Genomic DNA, 21799 nt, shown 5'->3' with positions numbered 1-21799 from the left:
ATCCCTCCTCCCCCAGGCGTTTCACAGTCTGAGCTCCGGGTGCTATCTTTGTATATAGTGAACCCCAGTGTTCTTAGTCTGTGGACCCCAACTGCAAAATTCTTAACCTTTCTGAACGTTATTTTGTATTTCAGGGCATTGCATAAGGATTGTTGCATCTTATTCGGAAGTATTAGGAAGTGTCTTATTAGGAAGTATTTCCTAGCAGGGCTGAAGTGGGAGGCGAGGTTTGCTTATGAACTTTATTCCCACCACCAACCTGACAGGGCATTTTATACGGCAGTCTGTGGAATGTGTAGGAACCAGTACCAGTGCTGTGATCTTTAGTGTTGACTAGGATCAACCTAAGACAGAAGCTTGTCTTCAGAGAGCGCTAAAAGAAAGCAGCCTTTTTGTTGCCAGTTTAAAACAATACATTTCAAGAGCAAAAGGACTCTAGGAGAAGACGTTCTGCAGAAGCGCGCCCTGTTGTGGAAGTCTGAGGCCTTCAGGCTTTCACGCTCACAGTCCCTTGTTCTAGCAGGTGAGTTGCAGGCTTTTAAAATCGTGAAGTGACTAATTAAACTTTGTTTTCAGGAGATAGGTTTGTTTCTGGATTGTTTCTACCGTAGAAAAGTTATTCTAAACATGTCTAGGAATGGTCTAGATTATAAAAGACAGTTATCCAAACAGAGCTTTTCGTTGCATAACATTGGTCTTGAAGTTTTTAAGATTGAATTAGCTTTTTCCTTTTTTAAAAAAAGCAAATTATCAGTAAGCCAAGATAATCTCCTTACCCTCACCCAGTCTGGAACCCTGGCCACTAACTGAAAGAATTGAATCAGCAACAGACGTGGAGGTGGCGACGTGTATCTTGATGTCAGAGCCAGATGCCAGTGATTTTAGTTTAGCTTTACGGTAACACTGAAAACTTTTCATCCTAATATTTTAGTGAACGTGATAGAGAAACTTTGTCATTGTTAAGATTGTCAGAAATTCTTGTTTACTTGTGCAGTTGTTTTCTTGGTGAAGAAAGTCCTTGAAAGGTCTTTGAAAGTTAGTGTGTAATGAATTTTGTGAATCGGTCACACTCCTTTACAGCAGTAGGCTTTTATCTCTGTCTCCATAGGATACAGTTTTCTGGGCCAGAAGCCCACTTTCTCAAGTACTGCCTCAACTTCTGGAATGTGTATGCTAAAGATAAATTAATGACCTGAGTCTGCTCTGAGTTTGCAGATAGGGCTTGGGGAGTTATTAATATGACAAAGATGGCATCTTATTAATGAAATGTAGTGCGTCTAATGGATTGGGTTATTGCAGGCGTTGTTGGTATCACATCTGAGAGGTTAGGTATTTGCCCCTGTCCTCTGGTGGTACTGTTGAAGTTCTGACAGGAGGCATTCATGCTTGCCTCTCATGTCCTTTTGTTGTTGTTCTTGGTTTTTCTTAGCCATCTGGAAATCTGTAGACTTTACCTCGTGGTAGCCAGGAGGCTGTTTGTCTGGTGTACTTTAAGCCTCGCCACGTGATCTGACCTGTTTCTAACTTTATTTAGGACCCCGGCGTTAGGCTCTCTCCTCTCACCTAGTGCAGGTAGGAGGGCACTTCTTGATGTTTTTAGCTTTTCTGTTTTTATTGTTTTGTTGTCATTTGTGTCTTTGGAGTATCACTCTTCCGTGTCCTTTCCCGTGATTAAAGAAAAATTTGAAGTGTGAGTGGTAAAAACTGGTAACGGGAGCTGGATTCTGATGTAAATGTAAATCATTTCATTGTGGAAACGCAGTGGAGTTTCATTAGAAATGACTTTTCCTTAGAATCATTTAAATCGAGGTAAATGGGCTTAAATGTTGTCATAAAAAGTTCTTTAGCTGTATGGCTGCAGACAGCACTTAAGAGTTAGAGTGCATTCCTAACATACTCTGAAATACTGTTGTTAGAATTAAAGCCAATAAACTATAAACACGGGACATGTGGTATTACCAACAGGGAGAGAAGGCATTCATCCAAAGGGGGAATGAAGCTCCTTGTGCATAGTATAGCTGATGCAGGAATTCCTTGTTTCCTTCCTCCTCATCTGTGAGGACTGCTTTGAAGTGCTCATTGTGGCTCTCCAGCAAACCTTCAAGAGGGAGAACAACTGAGAGAGAGGGAGGCTTATATTCTGGGCACCTCAGTATGTTGCTTTACCATAGTTTGTAGAGCATGAATGTGCTCAAGAGATACTGACAGAGCCCCTTGATTCTTCAAGAGGCCGGTGAGAGCAGGTAAGCAGATCTCAGAGCCTTGATACCGTGTCCTCGGTTGTGCACAGTGTTTGGAGGATTGTTGCTGAGTGGTGAAGCAGCCCAGGCTTCTCTAGGAAATGCCATGGCGGGGGGGGGGGGGCGGTGAGGGGGGCAGAAGTGAGAAGCTAAAATAATAAACATCTTTACCATGCACAGACAGGCTCTTTGCAAAATCCTTGTCTCTAATTCTCTAAACCAGCTCCTGCGGGGTAATGGACTTGTCCCATTTTATGGAAAGAGAAACAGACTTAAGTCTGTTATTAGACGGTGTGCTGTCTTCAGAAACCTGGGCTCTTCGTGGCCAACCGATGAAGCAAAAGCGCTGAAAGGAAGAGTTTAGTATTTCTTATAAAAGCATATATAGGGCAGCCCCGGTGGCCCAGCAGTTTAGCGCCTGCCTTCGGCTCAGTGCCTGATCCTGGAGACCCGGGATCGAGTCCCGCGTCGGGCTCCCTGTGTGGAGCCTGCTTCTCTCTCTGCCTGTGTCTCTGCCTCTCTCTCTCTGTGTCTCTCATGAATAAATAAAATCTTAAAAAAAAAAAAAACATATGTAAAGTATAAAAGGTCTATCCACGTGACAGTATGAATAAAAACATTTCTGAATTGTTTAAACATGGGTCTCAGGTTGTGATAAATTGGTAAGTTAATGAGTTTTTTGAGGAAATAATTTTAATGGACGTAACCAGACTGCAAGAGATAGCTGGATCCTTTCCTGGTCCTTGAAGAGAGCGAGAACAGCGTTCTCCCTTCACAGCGGAGGAAACCCCACAGAACACTGCCTGACTCTCAGAGCCTCTCCTCAATCTGCATCTTTCTGTACTTCTCTGAAGCATTTGAAATGTGGACAGTCCCCAGTTCTTGAAACCTTTTTGTCCCTTGGCTTCCAAGATGTTTGATGCTCATTATTCCTTCTGTTCTTCTGTGCAGTTTTTTGGTCTCCCTCTTATTTCTTTTCCTACAGGTAGGTATTCCCCAAGATTCCTTCCTTGGACTCTCTCACCTTTCTTGGGTACTTAAATTTTTTATTTTTATTTTTCCCAGTGAGGTATAACTTATAAGGTGGTTGATTTTGAAGCTTCTCTGTACAGTAATTCCCAAGTCTGCATCTCTGACCCTAATTTCTCAAATTGCAGACCTGCATTTGTTTTCCACTACCTTCCTGATGTGTCAACTTGGATTTTAAACAGAATCAAAGTCAAATTCATCTCTTCTCCCACACATGCTAGCTTCTCATTTATGACACTGATTTCCCCTGGGCACCCAGAGTCAAGCTTGTCTTTTTGATTTTGGGGCTTCTGAAGAAGTGCTGTTGAAGCAGGTACTATCGGTTCTGCCTTGGCAGCATCCTCACATCCCTACTTTTCATTTCTTCTGCCAGCAGCTTGGTGCTTTTTACCTCCATGACTAGGGGAGCTTTTGAACTTGTTTCTCCTTCCCTTTCTGTTTTAGTCTGTCTTCTTATCCTTGACAAAATAGCCCTCCTGATTACTCAACACACACGCACATCTTCTTAACCAATCAGCTGCACCCTACCACCTGCCCTAAACATACCAGGTTTTTCATCTTCTATGTATTTGCTCATTCTTGGCCTGATGTTCTCAGCTTAATCCACTGAAATCCTGTCTTCCCTTCAAAGCTGAGATTATCTTTTTTCTTTTTTATGACACTGATGCTTATTATGTCATTTACATCATAGTTGTATACTCATTTTTCCTAATTGACGATTGGCTACAGAATGGATCAGGACTGCCCTGGCTGTATCTATCTGTAGCTCCTGTGTTGCCTTGGAGGTTGTTGCATTACTAGCTTGTCTGTGTATGGATGGGCCACTGGGTGGTGCCAGAGGCCTAGAATTTGGGTAAACAAGGGCAGCTAGAGTGCTGGCAGATCTTCTGCACATGAATAGAGATTAATTTTCCTGATCCAGAAGCATTTATAGTTTCTTTCTGCTCCTCTGTCCAGTTTACCAGAGGAGACAGTGCAGTCTGTTCACTTCCTCTAAGTACTCAGTGGAGAGTGGCACAGAACTAAAGGCCTACCCGCCCTGTAAACATGTTGTATGTAGTATGAGTTTCAGTTTCCTTGGGGTTATTCTTTGAATTTCAGTGCCTAAGGCTCTCTGATTAATAAACACCATACTGTTGGGAGTGTGGTTGGCGGCGGGAGTCAGGAAAGTTGGCTAGAAGAACCGTTTATTGTGAAGTAGAGAAATAAGGTGAGGAGAATGAATTGAAAATGAGCCATTTCAGCTTGAAAACCACACTTGGGATGGGAAAAGTAGGACTGGTCTATTCCAGATGGACCACAGAGCCCAGGGCAGAGAGGCAGATTTGTCCTGTGGATGAAGATTGGTCCTGTTATGGGTGTGTTGGGACGTGTGTCCTCCCAAAAAGAGCCAGAGACTGGCTCTTGGATATCTGTTCTAATAATAATTGAAGTATTTTCTACCACCGTTTCTCAGTTTCAGAGGAGATTCTAAAACTTTGTCTACTTAAATATGGGTGTTGGTGTAGGGTAGTTGGGCACTTGAATTGCAGAGGGAGGCGTGCCAAACCAGACTGTTGGGCTTATATAAGTCACAGGGGCTCACAGGGTGGGGAGAGCTTGGGTCTTAGTAAAGGGATCGGGGATGGTAATGTTGTAGGTGTTGATGCTCCCATTGGGCCTGAGATGAACAAGAATTACCACACCCATTTTCTTAGACCCTAGACTCCAAAGGAATTAAAATGAAATTGAATTTGAGACAAATTTAAAAAATAAAAAAAAAAATTTTTAAAGATTTTATTTATTAATTCATTCATGAGAGACAGAGAGAGGCAGAGACACAGGCAGAGGGAGAAGCAGGCTCCATGCAGGGAGCCTGACGCAGGACTCGATCCCCAAACTGGGATCACACCCTGGGCCCAAAGGCAGACGCTCAACTGCTGAGCCACCCAGGGATCCTTAAAAAATAAAAATTAAAAAGCATTAAGTAGGGACGCCTGGGTGGTTCAGCAGTTGACTGTCTACCTTTGGCTTAGGGCGTGATCCTGGTTCTGGGATCGAGTCCCACATTGGGCTTCCTATGGGCAGTCCTACGAGCCTGCTTCTCCCTCGGCCTGTGTCTCTGCCTGTGTCTCTGCCTCTCTCTCTGTGTCTCTCATGAATGAACAAATAAAATCTTTAAAAAAATAAAAAAATAAAAAGCGTTAAGTGTACAAATCAACAGTACAACCACTGGAACTCTTTTAAACTGCTTGAAGCTCCCGATACTTTTAGTTGTCTCCAAGACAGTGAGGTTGGAATCTTTTTATAAGTTTAGGATTCATCTTGCGTTTCATGGCGTTGCTGATAAATCGTAGGTGCCTTCGGTCACAGCAAAACCCCTCCCATACCGGCTTTTTCAGGTAAGGACTGATGTTTTGCTCTCACTTACTGTGGCATATTGACCATTTTAGCTAATTTCTATTAATAGTCACAGTGTTGAGAGTTGACTGTTTTAAATTTTGTCCTCTGTTTTTTTTTTTTTTTTTTCAAGTAGGCTCCATGCTAGGCATGGAGCCCAGTACAGGGCTTGACCTCATGACCCTGAGATCAAGATCTGAGCAGAGATCCAAGAGTCGGATGCTTAACCGACTGAGCCACCCAGGCGCCCTGAGAATTTAGTATTTTTCACTTTAATTGTTGGTCTTTGTCACTTAGCACTTTGCCTGACTTTCTTCCCCCTACCTCCCTTCTCTTATTCCCTTTTATCGGCCACATTTCTTGAGGTATCATTTACATGTAAACATGTATGTAGTATGAATTTCAGTTTCAGTAAAATTTATGCCTTTTTTCAGTGACCCATTCGGTGGATTCTGACAAACACGTAGTCCCATGACACTACGCTGGTCCAGGCGTAGAACATTTCCATCACTTCCAGAAGTTTTCTTGTGCCTGTTCTTCCCTCACCCCCAGCAACCACTGTTCTGCTGTCTTTATTTTTTTTTAGCATGTCCCATGAATGGAATCCTATTATGTAGCTATTTGAGTCTTGCTACTTTGACTTAGTGTGACATATTTGCCACCTATCCACAGTGCTGTATCAGTAAGTCGTTCCTTTTTATTGCCCAGTAGTATGCCAGTGTGCGGATGGACCACAACTTGTGTGTTATCCATGACCCGGCTGGAGGACATTTGGTTGTTCTCAGTTTTTGGTGGATCTAAATAAAGCCACTAAAAAAACATTCACCTGTAGGTGTCTGGATGAATGTATATTTTCATTTTTCTTGAGTACATACCCGAGTGGGGTTCCTGGGCTATATGGTAAGTTTGTGTTTGGCTTTATAAAAAAATTGCTGAACTGCTTTCCAAAGTGACTCTGCCGTTTTGCATTTCTCCCAGCAATGTGTGGGACTTCAGTTGTTACTCTCCTTGTTAGCACTCAATCAAGGAAGCTTATGTTATTATTTTAATAAATTTTAGCCATTCTAATGGGTATAGAGAGGTGTAGTATAGTTTTATTATATTTTATTATTATTTTAAAGATTTTATTTATTTATTCATGAGAGACACAGAGAGAGAGAGAGAGGCAGAGACACAGGCAGAGGGAGTAGCAGGCTCCTCGTCGGAGCCTGATATGGGACTCGATCCCGGGACCAGGATCATGCCCTGAGCCAAAGGCAGACAGACGCTCAACCACTGAGCCACCCAGGCGTCCCTGTAGTGTAGTTTTAATTTGTATTTCCCTAGAGACTGATAATGTTGAGCATCTTTTCAGCTGATTGTTACTTAGCTGTGAGAAGTAGATTTTGTCTGCTGCCCTCTATGAAATCTATTGCAGGTATTTTCTTCCAGTCCATATCTTGTCTTTTCATTTTCTTAGTGGCATCTCTCAAAGCATAAATTTTTATTTTGATATGTCCAGTTATTTAATTTTTTTCTTTCATAGTTTTTTTTTTTTGAGTCCTGTCTTAAATACTTGCCTAACTTCTGTCCCAACATTATCTTCTTTGTTTTCTTCTGGAAGTTATATTGTTTGTGCTTTTACATTTTTTTAAGTTTTTTGTGTTTTTGTGTGTGGGTTTTTTTTTTTTTTTTTTTTTTTTTTGCATTTGGATGTCCTGTTCTGGTGCACGTAGTCTCTTGCACAAATCTTTCCTCAATATTAGGAAAAAAAGAAAGCAGCCCCAGGGGTTTTAAACGAGATATTTGGTACCTCTTCCACAAAATATTTTTATACTCTCTATCAATTGTCCTTTTGCTTTGTTTTTAGTCAATAATTTGTCATATATTTGGTTAAGAATTTAAAGTCTTTTTATTAGCACAAGAGAAATCCAGGTCACTGGAATTTCTTGGGTCGAAATTAAAATGACACCTGGATCTTTTTTTTCCCCCATCCCCCAATAGTTTACTCTTTAACCTTCAGTTTGGCAAGGGTTATGGTTATTTTTAGAGTGTAGGCAGTTGAGCTAATCTAATTAAACTCCCCCAGCTACCTGGGACAGTCAGCTCATCAGCTCTTCCAAGCTCACATTGGTTTGCTCTGGACTGGATTTTACATGGAAATTGGTCAAGGTAAAAGCAGTGGATTTGTTGGGAATATAGTGCATTAAAGAATGAAGAAGGTAATTTATGTTTAGGTCAGGTATGGTCCCTAACTTCTGATCGCAAAATAATGTTATATTCTTTGGTAATGAAAGAGATTCTAGAGTGGCTCCTACCCTTTGAGACCTAGGGTACCGTCAAAGCATCCTAGCCTGCTTTAATTTGGATACTTTAATTCCTGTCCCAGAGTTGAGATGGTTTTAAGTTTCTTCATTCTGATAGAAATGTGTATGATTGAAAATAACAGGTCATTTCCAAAGTGACTGTATTTCTTTTTTTTTTTTTTTGACTGTTTTTATTGTCATCATTTCTTGCCTTTTTAGAAAAGTGGCCCTTGGGGATTCCTGGGTGGCGCAGCGGTTTGGCGCCTGCCTTTGGCCCAGGGCGCGATCCTGGAGACCCAGGATCGAATCCCACGTCGGGCTCCCGGTGCATGGAGCCTGCTTCTCCCTCTGCCTGTGTCTCTGCCTCTCTCTCTCACTGTGTGCCTATCGTAAATAAATAAAAATTCAAAAAAAATATTAAAAAAAAAAAAAAAAAAAGAAAAGTGGCCTTTGGCATGGGGGAGGGTGTACCAAGGGGTATTGGAGATGGGCCAGTGATGTATAGAAAAAGCAAGTTGGGATTTCTATTTTTTTTCCTAGAAAAATTAAACTTAGTATTTGATGTGGTTTGATTAGTTGTGTATATGTACATATACAAGTGTTGAGGATTTATGGTAAAAATTTTCACTGATGGGGTTTATAGTCAGTTTTGAGACCACTCCTCCAGAGTATCCTTCTGCACAATCTTTAACATACAATTCTACTTATCTGTATCATCTCTGGAATTATTAATACTATTTTACCAAAAAAAAAAAAAAAGAAGTCTGAGAAGATTAAGTAGCTCATCCATGGTCAGAAAGGATGCTACTGGCTGAGATACTACAACCTTGGACTAATTTTCAATCTAGAACTAATTTTGCTAAACTCTGTGGCCCCTAAATTGTGACCTTTAGAAGCTATCTGCCTACCAACTCAGTGGTTAAACACAGTTGGCATAGGCATTTGCAGGCTTGTCCCTGCTTCTGAATTTAGTAATACATTTTTGTCAATTTCTCCCCAAAAGATCTCTTTTTGCAAGAACCTTAAGCCATTTTCCCCAAAAGGCAGATCTTTCAACCTATCAATATGGGTTGAACTGTATGGCTCTGCTTTTCCCGCCTCTCAGGGCTAGGAGCTTTGGCTCCTCCTGGTCATGGAGGCTAGGAAGGCAAGTGTATTTCCTAGCGCCAGTATGCGTCTACAGCTACAGCTCGGGCAGTCTGGGCTTCTGTAGGAATTGATGCAATTTGATTTTGAGAGAGGGTTTCTGGAGCCACTTTCTTCTTTAGAAGATGATAATGGTGGGGTGGAAAATATGGCTGGTATGGTTGAGAGTTTTGCTTTTGGAGGTGAGAACATCGAATCTCTTCTCAGTTGACCAGAACGTGTGCTTGATGACCCGAGTTTTTAATCTTTTTTTTTTTTTTTAAGATTTTACTTATTTATTTATGAGAGAGAGAGAGAGGCAGAGACACAGGCAGAGGGAGAAGCAGGCTCCATGCAGGGAGCCTCATGTGGGACTTGATTCCGTGTCTCCAGGATCATGCTCTAGCCAAAGGCAGACGCTCAACTGCTGAGCCACCCAGGCATCCCCCGAGTTTTTAATCTTAACAAAGTAGCGCACTTGTTTTTCCCGCCTCAAAGGACTTTTTGCAGTTAATATAATTAACTTAAACCGTAGATGGGGAAGAAGATATTGCTGAGATTCTCAAGAATAAATACAGGGACTACCAATGGGAAAAGGCCAGTGCTGTGTGAGGAATGCTGTACAAAAATACCTCCTTGGAGTAGGAGGAGGAAAACAGCCTACTCTGCAAACCGTTCTTCGCTGTTGTTTTTGACGTGGCTTCACAAATCTGTGCTTTGTTGGCGTTGTCTCCCAGCATCCTTCCAGGTCCTTCCTTGGACTCGGCCTCAGCCTGCCCGTGCATTATTTCCACTCCCCCGCCCTGGCCTGCCAAGCAAGCTTTGGGCAGCTGTCTCTTGGCAGGGGACAATTTTTGAAGCAACTTGGATTTCTGTAGAGGAGAGTAGGGGGTCAGGATAAGGATGAGGCTGCTTCTGGGATAATTGTTATGGGAATGAAAGGGCTGTTGAAAGATTAGAAGCCAGTGTGCCTGGGTACGAGGACTGGAGTCATAATCATACTTTGTCTTTGACCAGTGCCTTTTGTCTAGGCACTGAAAGAGCTTAACAAAATTCTGGTCTGAATAATATTATTCTTTGCTCTTTGGAATTTGCTCGAGGTGGGAGTGAGGCCCTGTAAAAATAATGAATGTGTTAACAGTGGTATGAAAGGAGAAAAGCTAGGTACCCAGATTGCCAGATAGGACTTTTCTAAACAGATCTGGTGAAAGTTGGTGGAATTGGGTAGAAGAACATTTGACGTTTTTAAAGTGGACTGAGATAGTTTAATGGAAATGTGGCCTTTACAAGCTTCTTCCCCAGCTGACTTAGTTGTAAAAGGAAAAAAAGAAACCTTTTAGGTTCTTTCTTGGGGAGAGGGTGCTCCTGAATTATAATTTGGCTCTGTTGCTTATAATTCTTGATTAATATCTGTGCCTGTGAGCTTGAAGCTTGGCATCTGAGTGAACCTAAAGCCCAGGCTCTCACCCCAATAGCTTGGTCTCTTCTGTCTCTGTTGATTTGTGTGTAAGGTGATATTCAGAGTCTGGCCCACTTGTTCATGTTACGAAGACAAGTCTTTCATAGAATTTATGGGTGATCCATCTGACTAAATTTGCAACAGAAGATTCTTGCCTAGAGGGCAAGGCTGAAGGTAGCTTCCTAGGTTATGGTCCTCTGCGTGCAGTACCTGTCACTGGGTATGTGCCTGCTGGCACAGGTGGTATCTCAGTTCCTTCTTTCCCATCTCAGAAATCACTGCCAGCTACTCAGTAAAGAGATGGCAGTTGAGGGACCCCCGGGTGGCTCAGCAGTTTAGCGCCTGCCTTTGGCCCAGGACGTGATCCTGGAGTCCCGGGATCGAGTCCCGCATTGGGCTCCCTGAATGGAGTCTGCTTCTCCCTCTGCCTGTGTCTCTGCCCTGCCCCCCCGCCCCCGTGTCTCTCATGAATGGATGAATAAAATCTTAAAAAAAAAAGAGAGAGAGAGAGATGGCAGTTGACCTCTCAAAGATATGTTCCGTTATGAAATTTAGACATGGGGGATGGGACCTGGTATGATTGTCAGGAGCTAATGAGCCCTGTTGCGCACACACTCAAAAAAAGAATCATCTTTTTCTTTTTAATTTTTTAAAGCAATCTCTACACCCAATGTGGGGCTCGAACTTACAGCCTGAGAGCAAGAATCACATGCTCCACTAACTGAGCCAGCCAGGCGCCCCTCAGAAAAATCATTCTTATGAAAATGACAAAGGCTGTGTGCATGGTTAAATGTCCTGGCTCTTTTATCTTCTCTTACAGATTGTTTCGTAATTATTTCATTTTCTTCCTCTCCTAAATGCAGGCTGGCCACGATAAACATCATTCAAGATGTCCAGCAAAGGGAGCAGCGCAGATGGCAAAACAGACTTAGCCAATGGTAAGGAGCTACCTGAGGTTCTCCTCCTTCCCCAAAGAAAGTGGAGACCTGGATTTTAACGGAGGAAATCTTTCCTAAGAGTGGACCCTTCCTTGTGTTTTATGTGTAGGACACTATGCAGGAGACACCTTGGACTATCCGGTACTTTTGTTCGTTCAACTTCTGATTGTTTCCAGAAGATCAGTAATAGAGCTGTGCCATTAGGAGGAGTTCAGGTAGTTTGGAATTCTGAAAAGTGGTAAGAGTGGATGAAACCTAGGAAAGAAAGATCAGTTGGTGGTAGAAATAAGGGAGTTGTGGGAAGGTGAGGTTCCCCAGTTGTGATAAGAGGTCTCTTTCTACAGCAGGTCCTAGTTTGGTAGAGACAGCAGACGAGAGATGAAGTTACAGCCCACACTGACTGGAGTGAGGGCTGGCCTGCATTCTTTGTAGGGTCTGGCTGGGTGTGAACTCACTGGGTCCAGGGCCCGTTTGAAGGTTTTGGTAATGGATTATTTGATCAGTGCTTCAACCCTGGGCCAGCTTCTAAACTAGAGACATGTCCTTCAAATGGATATAATTGGACAGCATAGAGTTCAGCATTCCTCAGCACATTGCAGGTCAGGATTATAGGCTCAATTCTAGTTGATGTGATTGTAGAGCAATGACACTGAGTAAGGGAAAGTGAGATTTTTCAACAACCTGGTTTATTGCCCCTGTGTTCTCTTCTTACCAGTGCTGTTCGTTCATCTCTGTAAAAGAAAGTGGTTGAGATTCTTCACTGGGTTCATTTGAGAGACTCAGGTTTGAGGTATATAATTGGTTTGGAATTTGGCCATTAGCCAGATCAGGCATTGGCAGACTGTGGCCTGCAGGCCAGATCCAGCCAGCCACTGTTTTTGTAAAGTTTATTGGAGCACAGTCATGCCTTATTCACATGGTGCTTATGGATGCTTTTGTGCTCTAACAGTGGAGCTGAGTACTTGTGACAGATCCATACGGCCTGTGAAGGCCCTCTACAGAAAAAAATTGCCAACCTCTGGATCTTGGTCATTGACTGTTAGGGTCCTGTTGCTGAGCTTGTAATTTGCTGGCCCTTACGTTAATGCGGTAGGGCCTCTGAGTCGTCTTGATTGGTTAATCATAACTTTAACAAGAAATGCTGGGAGCTTTGGTGTTTCAGTTTTCCTCATCTGCAGAAGTGAAATGTGTGGTGTTTTATCCTTTCTCACCACTCCCAGTTTCAAAGCCAATTGTATCTGAGAAACCACAACTACTAATCTTTCTCAGTATTGACAGCAGTCTCAGCAAGTGTGGTTCCTAGGGGCGAATTGCTGCACTTTCCCCCTTTTTCTTCCAGTTCCTACACCCGTTTGTTTTCATGCTGGGATCTTAGTTGTGGTGCTTTCTGAAAAGAGCTGTTTATGAGTCTCCCAACCTTCAGTCACCACTTCAACCAATGTGTTTGTATTGTTCATCGGTTTTCTGTGTCGGGTTTTGCCTGAGAGTTTGTTGTGCGGAGGTTCCATTGCTGCAAAGATCTTTGGAAATTACTGCTCTACTCCAGGTGACTAAGCTGTCAGGCGCTACTTGGAATCCTTTCAGCATCCTTGTGGGGTTGGATAGCTCCTACCAGAGTTGCACATAGCTGGTCTGCTGTTGCTAACAGCCTTTACTTCTGGCAAGGTAAAGTCTGTCATCAGGAAAGGAGACTGTGAACGGTACTTAAAGTCCTCATTCCTGCCTTCCTTCCTTCATACCTTGGCTTCAGTGTGGAAGTTGTGGTAATATTGGCCAGAGTGCTTTTTTTTTTTTTTTTTAGATTTTTTTTTTTAATTTATAAATTTATTCATGAGAGACACAGAGAGAGGCAGAGGGAGAAGCAGGCTCCATGCAGGGAGCCCAATGTGGGACTCTATCCTGAGTCTCCAGGATCACACCCTGGGCTGAAGGCAGGTGCTAAACCGCTGAGCCACCAGGGCTGCCCCAGAGTGCTCATTGAAATATGATTTGCCTGTTGCTAGGTAGGCGAATGCAGTGTCTAATTGTCAGGGATGAGAATGCTCAAAGTGACTCCGTTCTGTTACAACCACCAACATGGCAGACTTAGAATATGGTGAACTTACTTTCTCAGATACCACTCACGAAGCCCTGCTTTTCGTCAATTTTGCATATGCTTCCTTTTTTTTTTTTTTTTTTTTTTTATTTACGATAGTCACAGAGAGAGAGAGAGAGGCAGAGACACAGGCAGAGGGAGAAGCAGGCTCCATGCACCGGGAGCCCGATGTGGGATTCGATCCCGGGTCTCCAGGATCGCGCCCTGGGCCAAAGGCAGGCGCCAAACCGCTGCGCCACCCAGGGATCCCCCTTTTTTTTTTTTTTTAAGATTTTATTTATTTATTCATGAGAGACAGAGAGAGAGGCAGACACAGGCAGAGCGAGAAGCAGGCTCCATGCAGGGGAGCCTGACGTGAGACTCGATCCCTGGTCTCCAGGATCACACCCTGGGCTGAAGGTGGCGCTAAACTGCTGAGCCACCCGGGCTGCCCTTGCATATGCTTCCTAATAAAACTACCTGGATAAAAAAAAGTTCCTGTAACTAAAAGTCCTATTAACATTATTAAATTAATAGAAATCAGAATACATTTATTAGTAAAAAGTTAACCCATTCTAATGGTCAGAATCCCCACATGTCCCTTCTACTTCTTCCTGGATTGCTATTGGATTTTAGGACCTCAAGAAATTAGGATTTAGAAAGTAGGAGGTAGTGGTGCTTTCTTTAAGTAGGAAATCTTTCAACTCCACACCCATTGTCAGAGTGATTTTAATCTGCTATTTTGTATCCTTCTCTAAGAAGATGACTATACCAGCTCTTCCTGGGGATGGCTATTCTTTTTGTCTTATATTCAGTTTAATTCTTTGCTGTGGCTGCTGGATGTGTGTCCAGCAGAACTGAGCTTCAGGTGGTTGTATAGGATGTACTTCCACACAGCTGCCCATGCTTTGCAAGATAGACTCTTAGGCTGTCTTGCAGTTCTTCAGTTATAGTGAAATACCTTTGTTTGCATGTGGCTTTGGTGTTAATCTTTTCAGTTTTTTGTCCTTTCCCAGATTCCTGCCCAGAAGTTAGTTTTTATAAGCATTTGAAAAAAACACTTTAACCAGAGTTGGTTTCTGGGTCTTTTGATGTGATGATTTCTGGGACTAAGGAGGGGACTATGCTTCTCATCACTATCCCATTTCCTTATTTTCTCCCCTCACCCACTCATTCCTCACTAACCTGCAGGAAGCCTGTCTAGCAGTCCAGAGGAGATGTCTGGCGCTGAGGAGGGGAGGGAGACATCTTCAGGCATTGAAGTGGAAGCCTCGGACCTGAGCTTGAGCTTGACTGGGGATGATGGTGGCCCCAATCGCACCAGCACAGGAAGTCGGGGTACAGATACAGAGAGCTCAGGTGAAGACAAGGACTCTGACAGCATGGAGGACACTGGCCATTACTCCATCAATGATGAAAACCAAGTCCATGACCGCTCAGAGGAAGAAGAGGAAGAAGAGGAGGAGGAGGAAGAGCATCCTCGGCGCCGTGTCCAGCGGAAGCGGGCCAACCGTGACCAGGACTCGTCAGATGATGAGCGGGCCCTGGAGGACTGGGTGTCTTCAGAGACATCCGCCCTGCCCCGACCTCGCTGGCAAGCCCTTCCTGCCCTGCGGGAGCGGGAGCTGGGTTCCAGTGCCCGTTTTGTATACGAGGCTTGTGGAGCAAGAGTCTTTGTGCAGCGTTTCCGCCTACAGCATGGGCTTGAGGGCCATACTGGTTGTGTCAACACCCTGCACTTTAACCAGCGCGGCACCTGGCTGGCCAGTGGCAGCGATGACCTGAAAGTGGTGGTTTGGGACTGGGTGCGGCGGCAGCCAGTACTGGACTTTGAGAGCGGCCACAAAAGCAATGTCTTCCAGGTGAGGCAGGGGAGCAGAACAGCAGTAGAGAAAGTCAGGCAGGAGTTAGAAAAGCCTGAGGTGCCTAGAGTGGGAGCTGATAGTGAGATGTGGTAGGAATTAAGGCAGCAGGATTCAGTCCTCGCGTGCTCCCACGATGACTTAGAGGGGTTAAATGCACTAAGCGACCAATGACAACCTTTTATTTTTCCTAAGCATAGAGGTGTTTGGAAGTCATCAGGAAGGTACTAAGTGTGCTCTAGTAGAAGGCATGCAGAGTAAGAGCAGAGGCTCTTGAACCAGACTGGGTTTAATTCCTGGTCCTACATCTATTAGCTTCATGATCTTGGGCAAGTTATTTAATGTCTGTTTTTGGTTTACTTATCTGTAGTGTAGAGCTAGTAACACAGAAGACCATGAGGGTTATATAATGATAGAGGGTAAGCAGTGTAAAACCATGCCTGGTGCTTTCTGAACATTTGATGAGTATTAGCATTACTGTTCTGTTTCTTCATCAGCCCTCTCCATCATCTTGGTACTAGCACTGATTCCTAGGCATAATCTCTTCCCCAGTATCCTCTCTGTTTTCCTTTGTCATTGTAGCAAATTTGTTTGCTTCCTGAATTAAGATAGATTTTCCTCCTTTTTTCCTTACATTTTCCCCTAGTAGGCATAGTCCTAGTTCACCTGAGTGCTTTATCCTATACCAGGTCCTTGCAGAGTCAACTGAGATACTCTTATATCAGAAGGTTTTCCTCCCTCTTCTTTAACTCTTAGAAGAAATTGGACTTGAGCCAACAGTAAGACTAGGAGAGCTAAGTTTCCAGCTGTTGTGCAACCAAGGGGATAGATGGGGGTTGTTATTACAGTCTTTCCCTCTCAAATTCACCTCCTCAATTTCTTTCGTATATCCCTTTTTTTCATGAACATCCCAGGCCAAGTTCCTTCCTAACAGTGGTGATTCCACCCTGGCCATGTGTGCCCGTGATGGGCAGGTGCGGGTAGCAGAGCTGTCTGCTACACAGTGTTGCAAGAATACGAAGCGTGTGGCCCAACACAAGGGAGCGTCCCACAAGGTAAGTAAGCTTCGCTCCCACGGTTGTGCAGTCCAGCTGCTCAGTCAGGCATCTCAGCTAGGACCTTCCTAGATCTCTGCCTATGTGTGTCCTGTCATGATCACCTACTTCACTTCTTCCAGTCCTAAAATTTGTAGATAAGAAAGGAGAAGTAACAACCACCCTAAACTTCTTGGAAGTATTTGAAAGCTCTCTAGATGTTGCGTGTACAGTATTCAATTAATTATGCCTAACCCCTAAGCTGACCAATGGTCGGTTTGGAAGTCCTTGAGGTCTCCTTTGCCTTCCTCTTAAATTTACTTTGCTTGTATCTAGAACACCTTAATAGCTCCAAGGTCCTGGTGGTTGGCTCCTCACATATGAGAGCTCCAACTTTTCTCCTAGGTCTCAGGGCACAGACAGCACTATTTCTGGAAGCCCTATTTAGGACTGGGAATATAGGACAGACAGTCATAGGGGCATGGGTGAGGAGCTGAGAGCTGCCTCGTCTCAGAGTGGTCATGCTGTAGAGGCGGGTGGCCCTCCCTTAGTAATATATAGGTGGACCTGGAATATCCTTTTCTAGTCCAGATGGCTCAGAAAATAAGAAAGTTACCTATTTCTTTGATTCTTAAGCCTACTACCTTCAACCCATTAGTTAATTTTACAACTAAGATGTAGGGAGTAAAAAACTTGGGCATCATTTCTCTCCCTGACTGAGAGTGGAATTGATTTTATTTGAGAATAACCCTTTTTGGGATCCCTGGGTGGTGCAGCGGTTTAGCGCCTGCCTTTGGCCCAGGGTGCGATCCTGGAGACCCGGGATCGAATCCCACGTCGGGCTCCCGGTGCATGGAGCCTGCTTCTCCCTCTGCCTATGTCTCTGCCTCTCTCTCTCTGTGTGTGACTATCATAAATAAATTAAAAAATTAAAAGAGAATAATCCTTTTTAATGGTTGAAGTTTTTCTTTGGTATCACTATTCAGATCCCTTGGGGACTTAGTTGAAATAAGAAAACTCTTGTCCTTTTGACTTGTATAGAATAAACAAGCTATAACTAATTCACATAGAACAAGAGTGAATGGGTTTCTTAGTTCCTTTCCTGGGGTTTTACAACAGAAAAGCTAGACATGTCTCTTAGTTGAGATACTAAAAATGCAATCCTTCCTAAAGATAACGGAATGAACTAGATGGCTTCCGATTCTGATCTGTAGAAACCTTTCTTTTTCTCCCTCAGTTGGCCCTGGAACCGGACTCTCCCTGTACGTTTCTGTCCGCAGGTGAAGATGCAGTTGTCTTCACCATTGACCTCAGACAAGACCGGCCAGCTTCGTAAGTATAGCGATAATGTTTTTACAGAACTGGACCTCTTGGCCTTGAAAATACCCCACGTGTCCTAGGTAATACCCACCTCTCTGGTCAATCCAAAGAGTCCCCTTGTGCCTGGGCTAAGAAACAGATTGAAGTTCAGGGCACTTCCTCCCTTTGTTGTTTGCCTGCTTCTCAGCAGTACCGTACTATTCAGTCCACCTTCATGTCTAAAACAAGATACGGTTCTCTTATATGTGGGCTTTAATAACTACTTGTTGATCTCCTCTCTGTCTGCTTGGGTGCCACTCAGCTCACCCATAGGAAGCGTCTACAGAGCAGCTTAGGTCCTGTGTAGTTTTCAGTTCAATTATCTATAGAAATATGAAAATAAGTGATAAATCGTACACTAAAATATTAGTAGCTGTAATAGAGTTCTGTTGTATCACAGCTCATTTCTACATGAATTTGAGGCTCATGGTTAAATGACATCCCTCATCAGCCGTGTGATGTCATAGAAAGAACAGACCTCTTGTTTGGCTCAGGACGGACCTAGGTCAGATTGCAACTCAGGCACTGCTATCTAACCATTCCGAACCTCTGTTTCTCCAGCTTTACTTTGGGCATAACCCATCTCTCTTTCTCTCCCTAGGCTCTGAGGGGGTCATTGATAAATGTGATTGATTGGCCCAGCATAGTGTCTGGCACTGTGTTTGGAACTGATTATATTATGGCTACTAATTAGTTTTTAGAATTTTAATTGTTCTTATAATAAATATATCTTATTTTTAAAATTCAAATAATAAAGTATATGGACAAAATGTAAATGCTCCTTCAGGCACACCTCCCCTCCCTGACTTTTCTAGCCATTGGTAGCCGCTGCTAAAAATTTTGGAATACCTTTCCAGTCTTATTTGTATATTTTTATGTATCTTAACATATATTCATATATACACTTTCCTCTATAAATGGAATAAATACATGTATGTATAAACATACATAATGTAAGTTTCTGCAGTTTGCTTTCTTCGTTGGACTGTGTTTTGGAAATCTTTATGCATCAGACCATAAAGGTCTTCTTAACCATGGTACATTACAGCATTGGTGTAATACAGTTTATTTAATTGCTGCCTTGTTGATGAATTATCTAGATAATTTATGGTCTTGTTAATCTTAAAATTATAAGAAATCTTGTATGTCAATACCAATATTAAGTAAGGGATGTCATTGATTTACATAGAATACAAGTAGAATATAAACTAATTTAGGGAATATAATCTCAAACTTGGTTAATTTTAGATTTTTTCTTTTCTTTTTTTTTTTTTTTTAAAGATTTTATTTATTTGAGAGAGCGCAAGCAGGGGTGTGGCTGCCAGAGGGAGAAGGAGAAGCAGGCTCCCCACTGAGCAGGAAGCCCAATGTGGGGCTCAATCCTGGGACCCTGAAATCATGACCTGAGCCGAAGGCAGATGCTTAACCGACTGAGTCACCCAGGCACCCCTTCTTTATTTTTTATTATTATTATTATTTTTTATTTATTTATGATAGTCACAGAGAGAGAGAGAGAGAGAGAGAGGCAGAGACATAGGCAGAGGGAGAAGCAGGCTCCATGCACCGGGAGCCCGACGTGGGACTCGATCCCAGGTCTCCAGGATCGTGCCCTGGGCCAAAGGCAGGTGCTAAACCACTGCGCCACCCAGGGATCCCCCCTTCTTTATTTTTTTTAAGTAAGCTCTACAACCCACCATGGAGCTAGAACTCACAATCCTGATATTAAGAGTTGCATGCTCTACCAACAGAATCAACCAGGCGCACAGACTTTTATTTTTAGAGAGATAATTATAGAAAAGGTTGTTTAGAAAGTGGAACAATTAATTAATTACTTAATTGGTTAATTAATTTAGAAAGAGATGGGAGGGGCAGAGGGAGGGAGAATCTTAAGTAGGGTCTGTGCCGAAGTTGGAGCCCAACATGGGGCTTGATCTTAACGACCCTGAGATCATGAACTAAGCCGAAAGCAAGAATCAGATGCTTAACCAGCTGAGTCACCCAGTCACCCTAGAAAGTGGAAGAATTTAAAAAATGTTTTAGGCTTGTGGAAAGGATGTTCAGGTTACTTATATAAACCTTCAGGAGAACGAAGTTTGGGAAATTACGGCTTTTACTGGAAAGCGAACAGGACTAATTGACAAGGAATCCATCTGCCTTCTAGTACTAGCCCGCAGTTCTTTAGTTGTGAGGAGATCATTGGATTTCTTAGTCTACGTGTTTGTTGTTTTCTTATTTTATTCTTTAAAGATTTTATTTATTCATGAGAGATGCAGAAAGAGAGGCAGAGACATAGGCAGAAGGAGAAGCAGGCTTCTCGCAGGGAGCTGGCTGGGGGACTTGATACCCTGACCCAGGATCAGGCCCTGAGCCAAAGGCAGACGCTTGCTGAGCAACCCAGTCCTCCCTCATTATTTCATTCTAAAGTTGCAGAGGTAGGGGAAGGACAAAGATGTAACAAATGAGCTGAGTTTGTTTGATCTGCTTTGGTAGAGGTGTGAGGCAGACTGGGAGCTTATCCTGTGTGTCAGGTCATAGGAAAACCACCATTAGGCCACAAGGAGTGGGCGGGCGGGGGGAGACCACATAATGGGCAGAACAGATGACTTTGGCAGATTATTGAATTTGGAATGAAATGATGTAAGCAGTGGCTCTGCATGCAAGCACTGATAGATGGGAAAGAAATTCAAAGAGGAAACTTTCCTAGGAAGCCCAGATTCTAGATTTGGGGAATAAGAGACTGAATTTTCAGAAAGTTTTTGCTTTATGGGTTGAAGAAGTACAGAAAGCCTGACCGAAGTGGGAAACTGAATGTTAAGGTCATGGCTGGAAAATCCAAGCTATCCTAATGTGTTGAGTTGGTGTGTGAACATCCACCTACATCAAGAGACATTTGTATGTGGAATTGGTTTTTTTTTTTGTTTTTTTTTTTTTAAGGGGAACTTTTGTGTGTTTATGATAGCTAAGTTTCTGGAAGCTGGTGAGGTTGGCCGACATCTTAGGAAGAGTTGGATTTGGAGCTGTGGGTGGGATATTCCATTAACCAGTAGAGGCCAGTTTGAAATATTCTTCAAAGGAATTCTTTGGTCTGATCTGTAATTATTTTTCCTTTGCGTTGGAACATAACCTGTTTACTAAAAAAATTGCAAATTTTAAAGCAAAATTTGGTAAATTTGTTTCTGATGCTGTCATGTGCTCCCTCCTTCTGATGTGGAAAAAAAAAATTTTTTTTTTCTCCTACTGCCATGGTTGATCATTTTTACAGCACCTCTGCCAGTTCCCCAGAGAGCCCAAGGTACTCTGCCTTTACCCACTGGGTGAGAGAATTCTTCATTACAGAGGAATAAATTGAAGCAGTAGAAAGATTGAGCTCGTTGTCAGGATTACAGGACAGTGGAGCCCTATTACATAATCTCCCATTAGTTTCTTTTGTTTCCACATGGTCACCTTTATATTTATCTGACTCTCTTCTTCTGAAAGTCCAAATTGCTGAGAAAAGGAAATAATCCTGTGAAAAGCAGATACTGCTGTCTAAAACCCGATTAGAGATGCCTCTTCTCCATTGCTAGTTTTGTTCCTTAAACTCACTTTGGGTATATTTTTTATCTTGTGTTCTTGAGGTTTGTGTATGTGTTTGTTTTCCCTAAAGACATTCATTTTTAATAATCTCCATGCACTGTTTCAGTGAAAAACTACAGAGATTTTAAAATCAAGTAAAAATTCTCCACTTGGCTTAGAGCACTTCTAGGCTGGAGGGACTTTGACCATGCAGACAGGATGCTAAAATAATTTCTTTACAAAGACACTCGTTGTCATGGTTATATTTCTTTCAGTTTCCATAACAACAGAATGGGCAAAACCTTAGAATTAAAAATGAAAGCTAGAACCCAGCCCTTCTCTGTCTTTCCTTTCTTGTAAATTTACTAATCTCTGTGATATATTTGACTGGCTGGACACTTAGATTTGGGAAGAGCATTCATAGTGCCACCCTTAAACTGGGTCAGATTATGGCTATTTA

General features: G+C 42.8%; 1 protein-coding gene across 4 annotated transcripts in view; it reads left to right on the top strand.

Annotated features, from left to right (window-relative positions):
- The window catches only part of DCAF8 (DDB1 and CUL4 associated factor 8), a 42592-nt gene that overhangs the window by 3210 nt on the left and 17583 nt on the right, over positions 1–21799 (top strand). For 3 of the 4 annotated variants that reach the window (XM_055333918.1, XM_055333916.1, XM_055333917.1), the window contains exons 3-6: positions 11381–11455; positions 14721–15391; positions 16306–16446; positions 17663–17757. In XM_055333918.1, coding sequence (XP_055189893.1) covers positions 11407–11455; positions 14721–15391; positions 16306–16446; positions 17663–17757 — 956 coding nt within the window. In that variant the 5' untranslated portion in view covers positions 11381–11406. Of the gene's footprint in view, positions 1–160; positions 524–11380; positions 11456–14720; positions 15392–16305; positions 16447–17662; positions 17758–21799 lie in introns of those variants that run through there. The other variant, XM_055333919.1, reaches the window with a different exon arrangement.

Source organism: Nyctereutes procyonoides, unplaced genomic scaffold, assembly GCF_905146905.1.
Source record: "Nyctereutes procyonoides isolate TBG_1078 unplaced genomic scaffold, NYPRO_anot_genome, whole genome shotgun sequence".
In the NCBI taxonomy this organism is placed as follows: domain Eukaryota; kingdom Metazoa; phylum Chordata; class Mammalia; order Carnivora; family Canidae; genus Nyctereutes; species Nyctereutes procyonoides.
The sequence above is the reverse complement of the archived record's forward strand: the minus strand, read 5'-3'. Positions and strand labels throughout refer to the sequence as shown.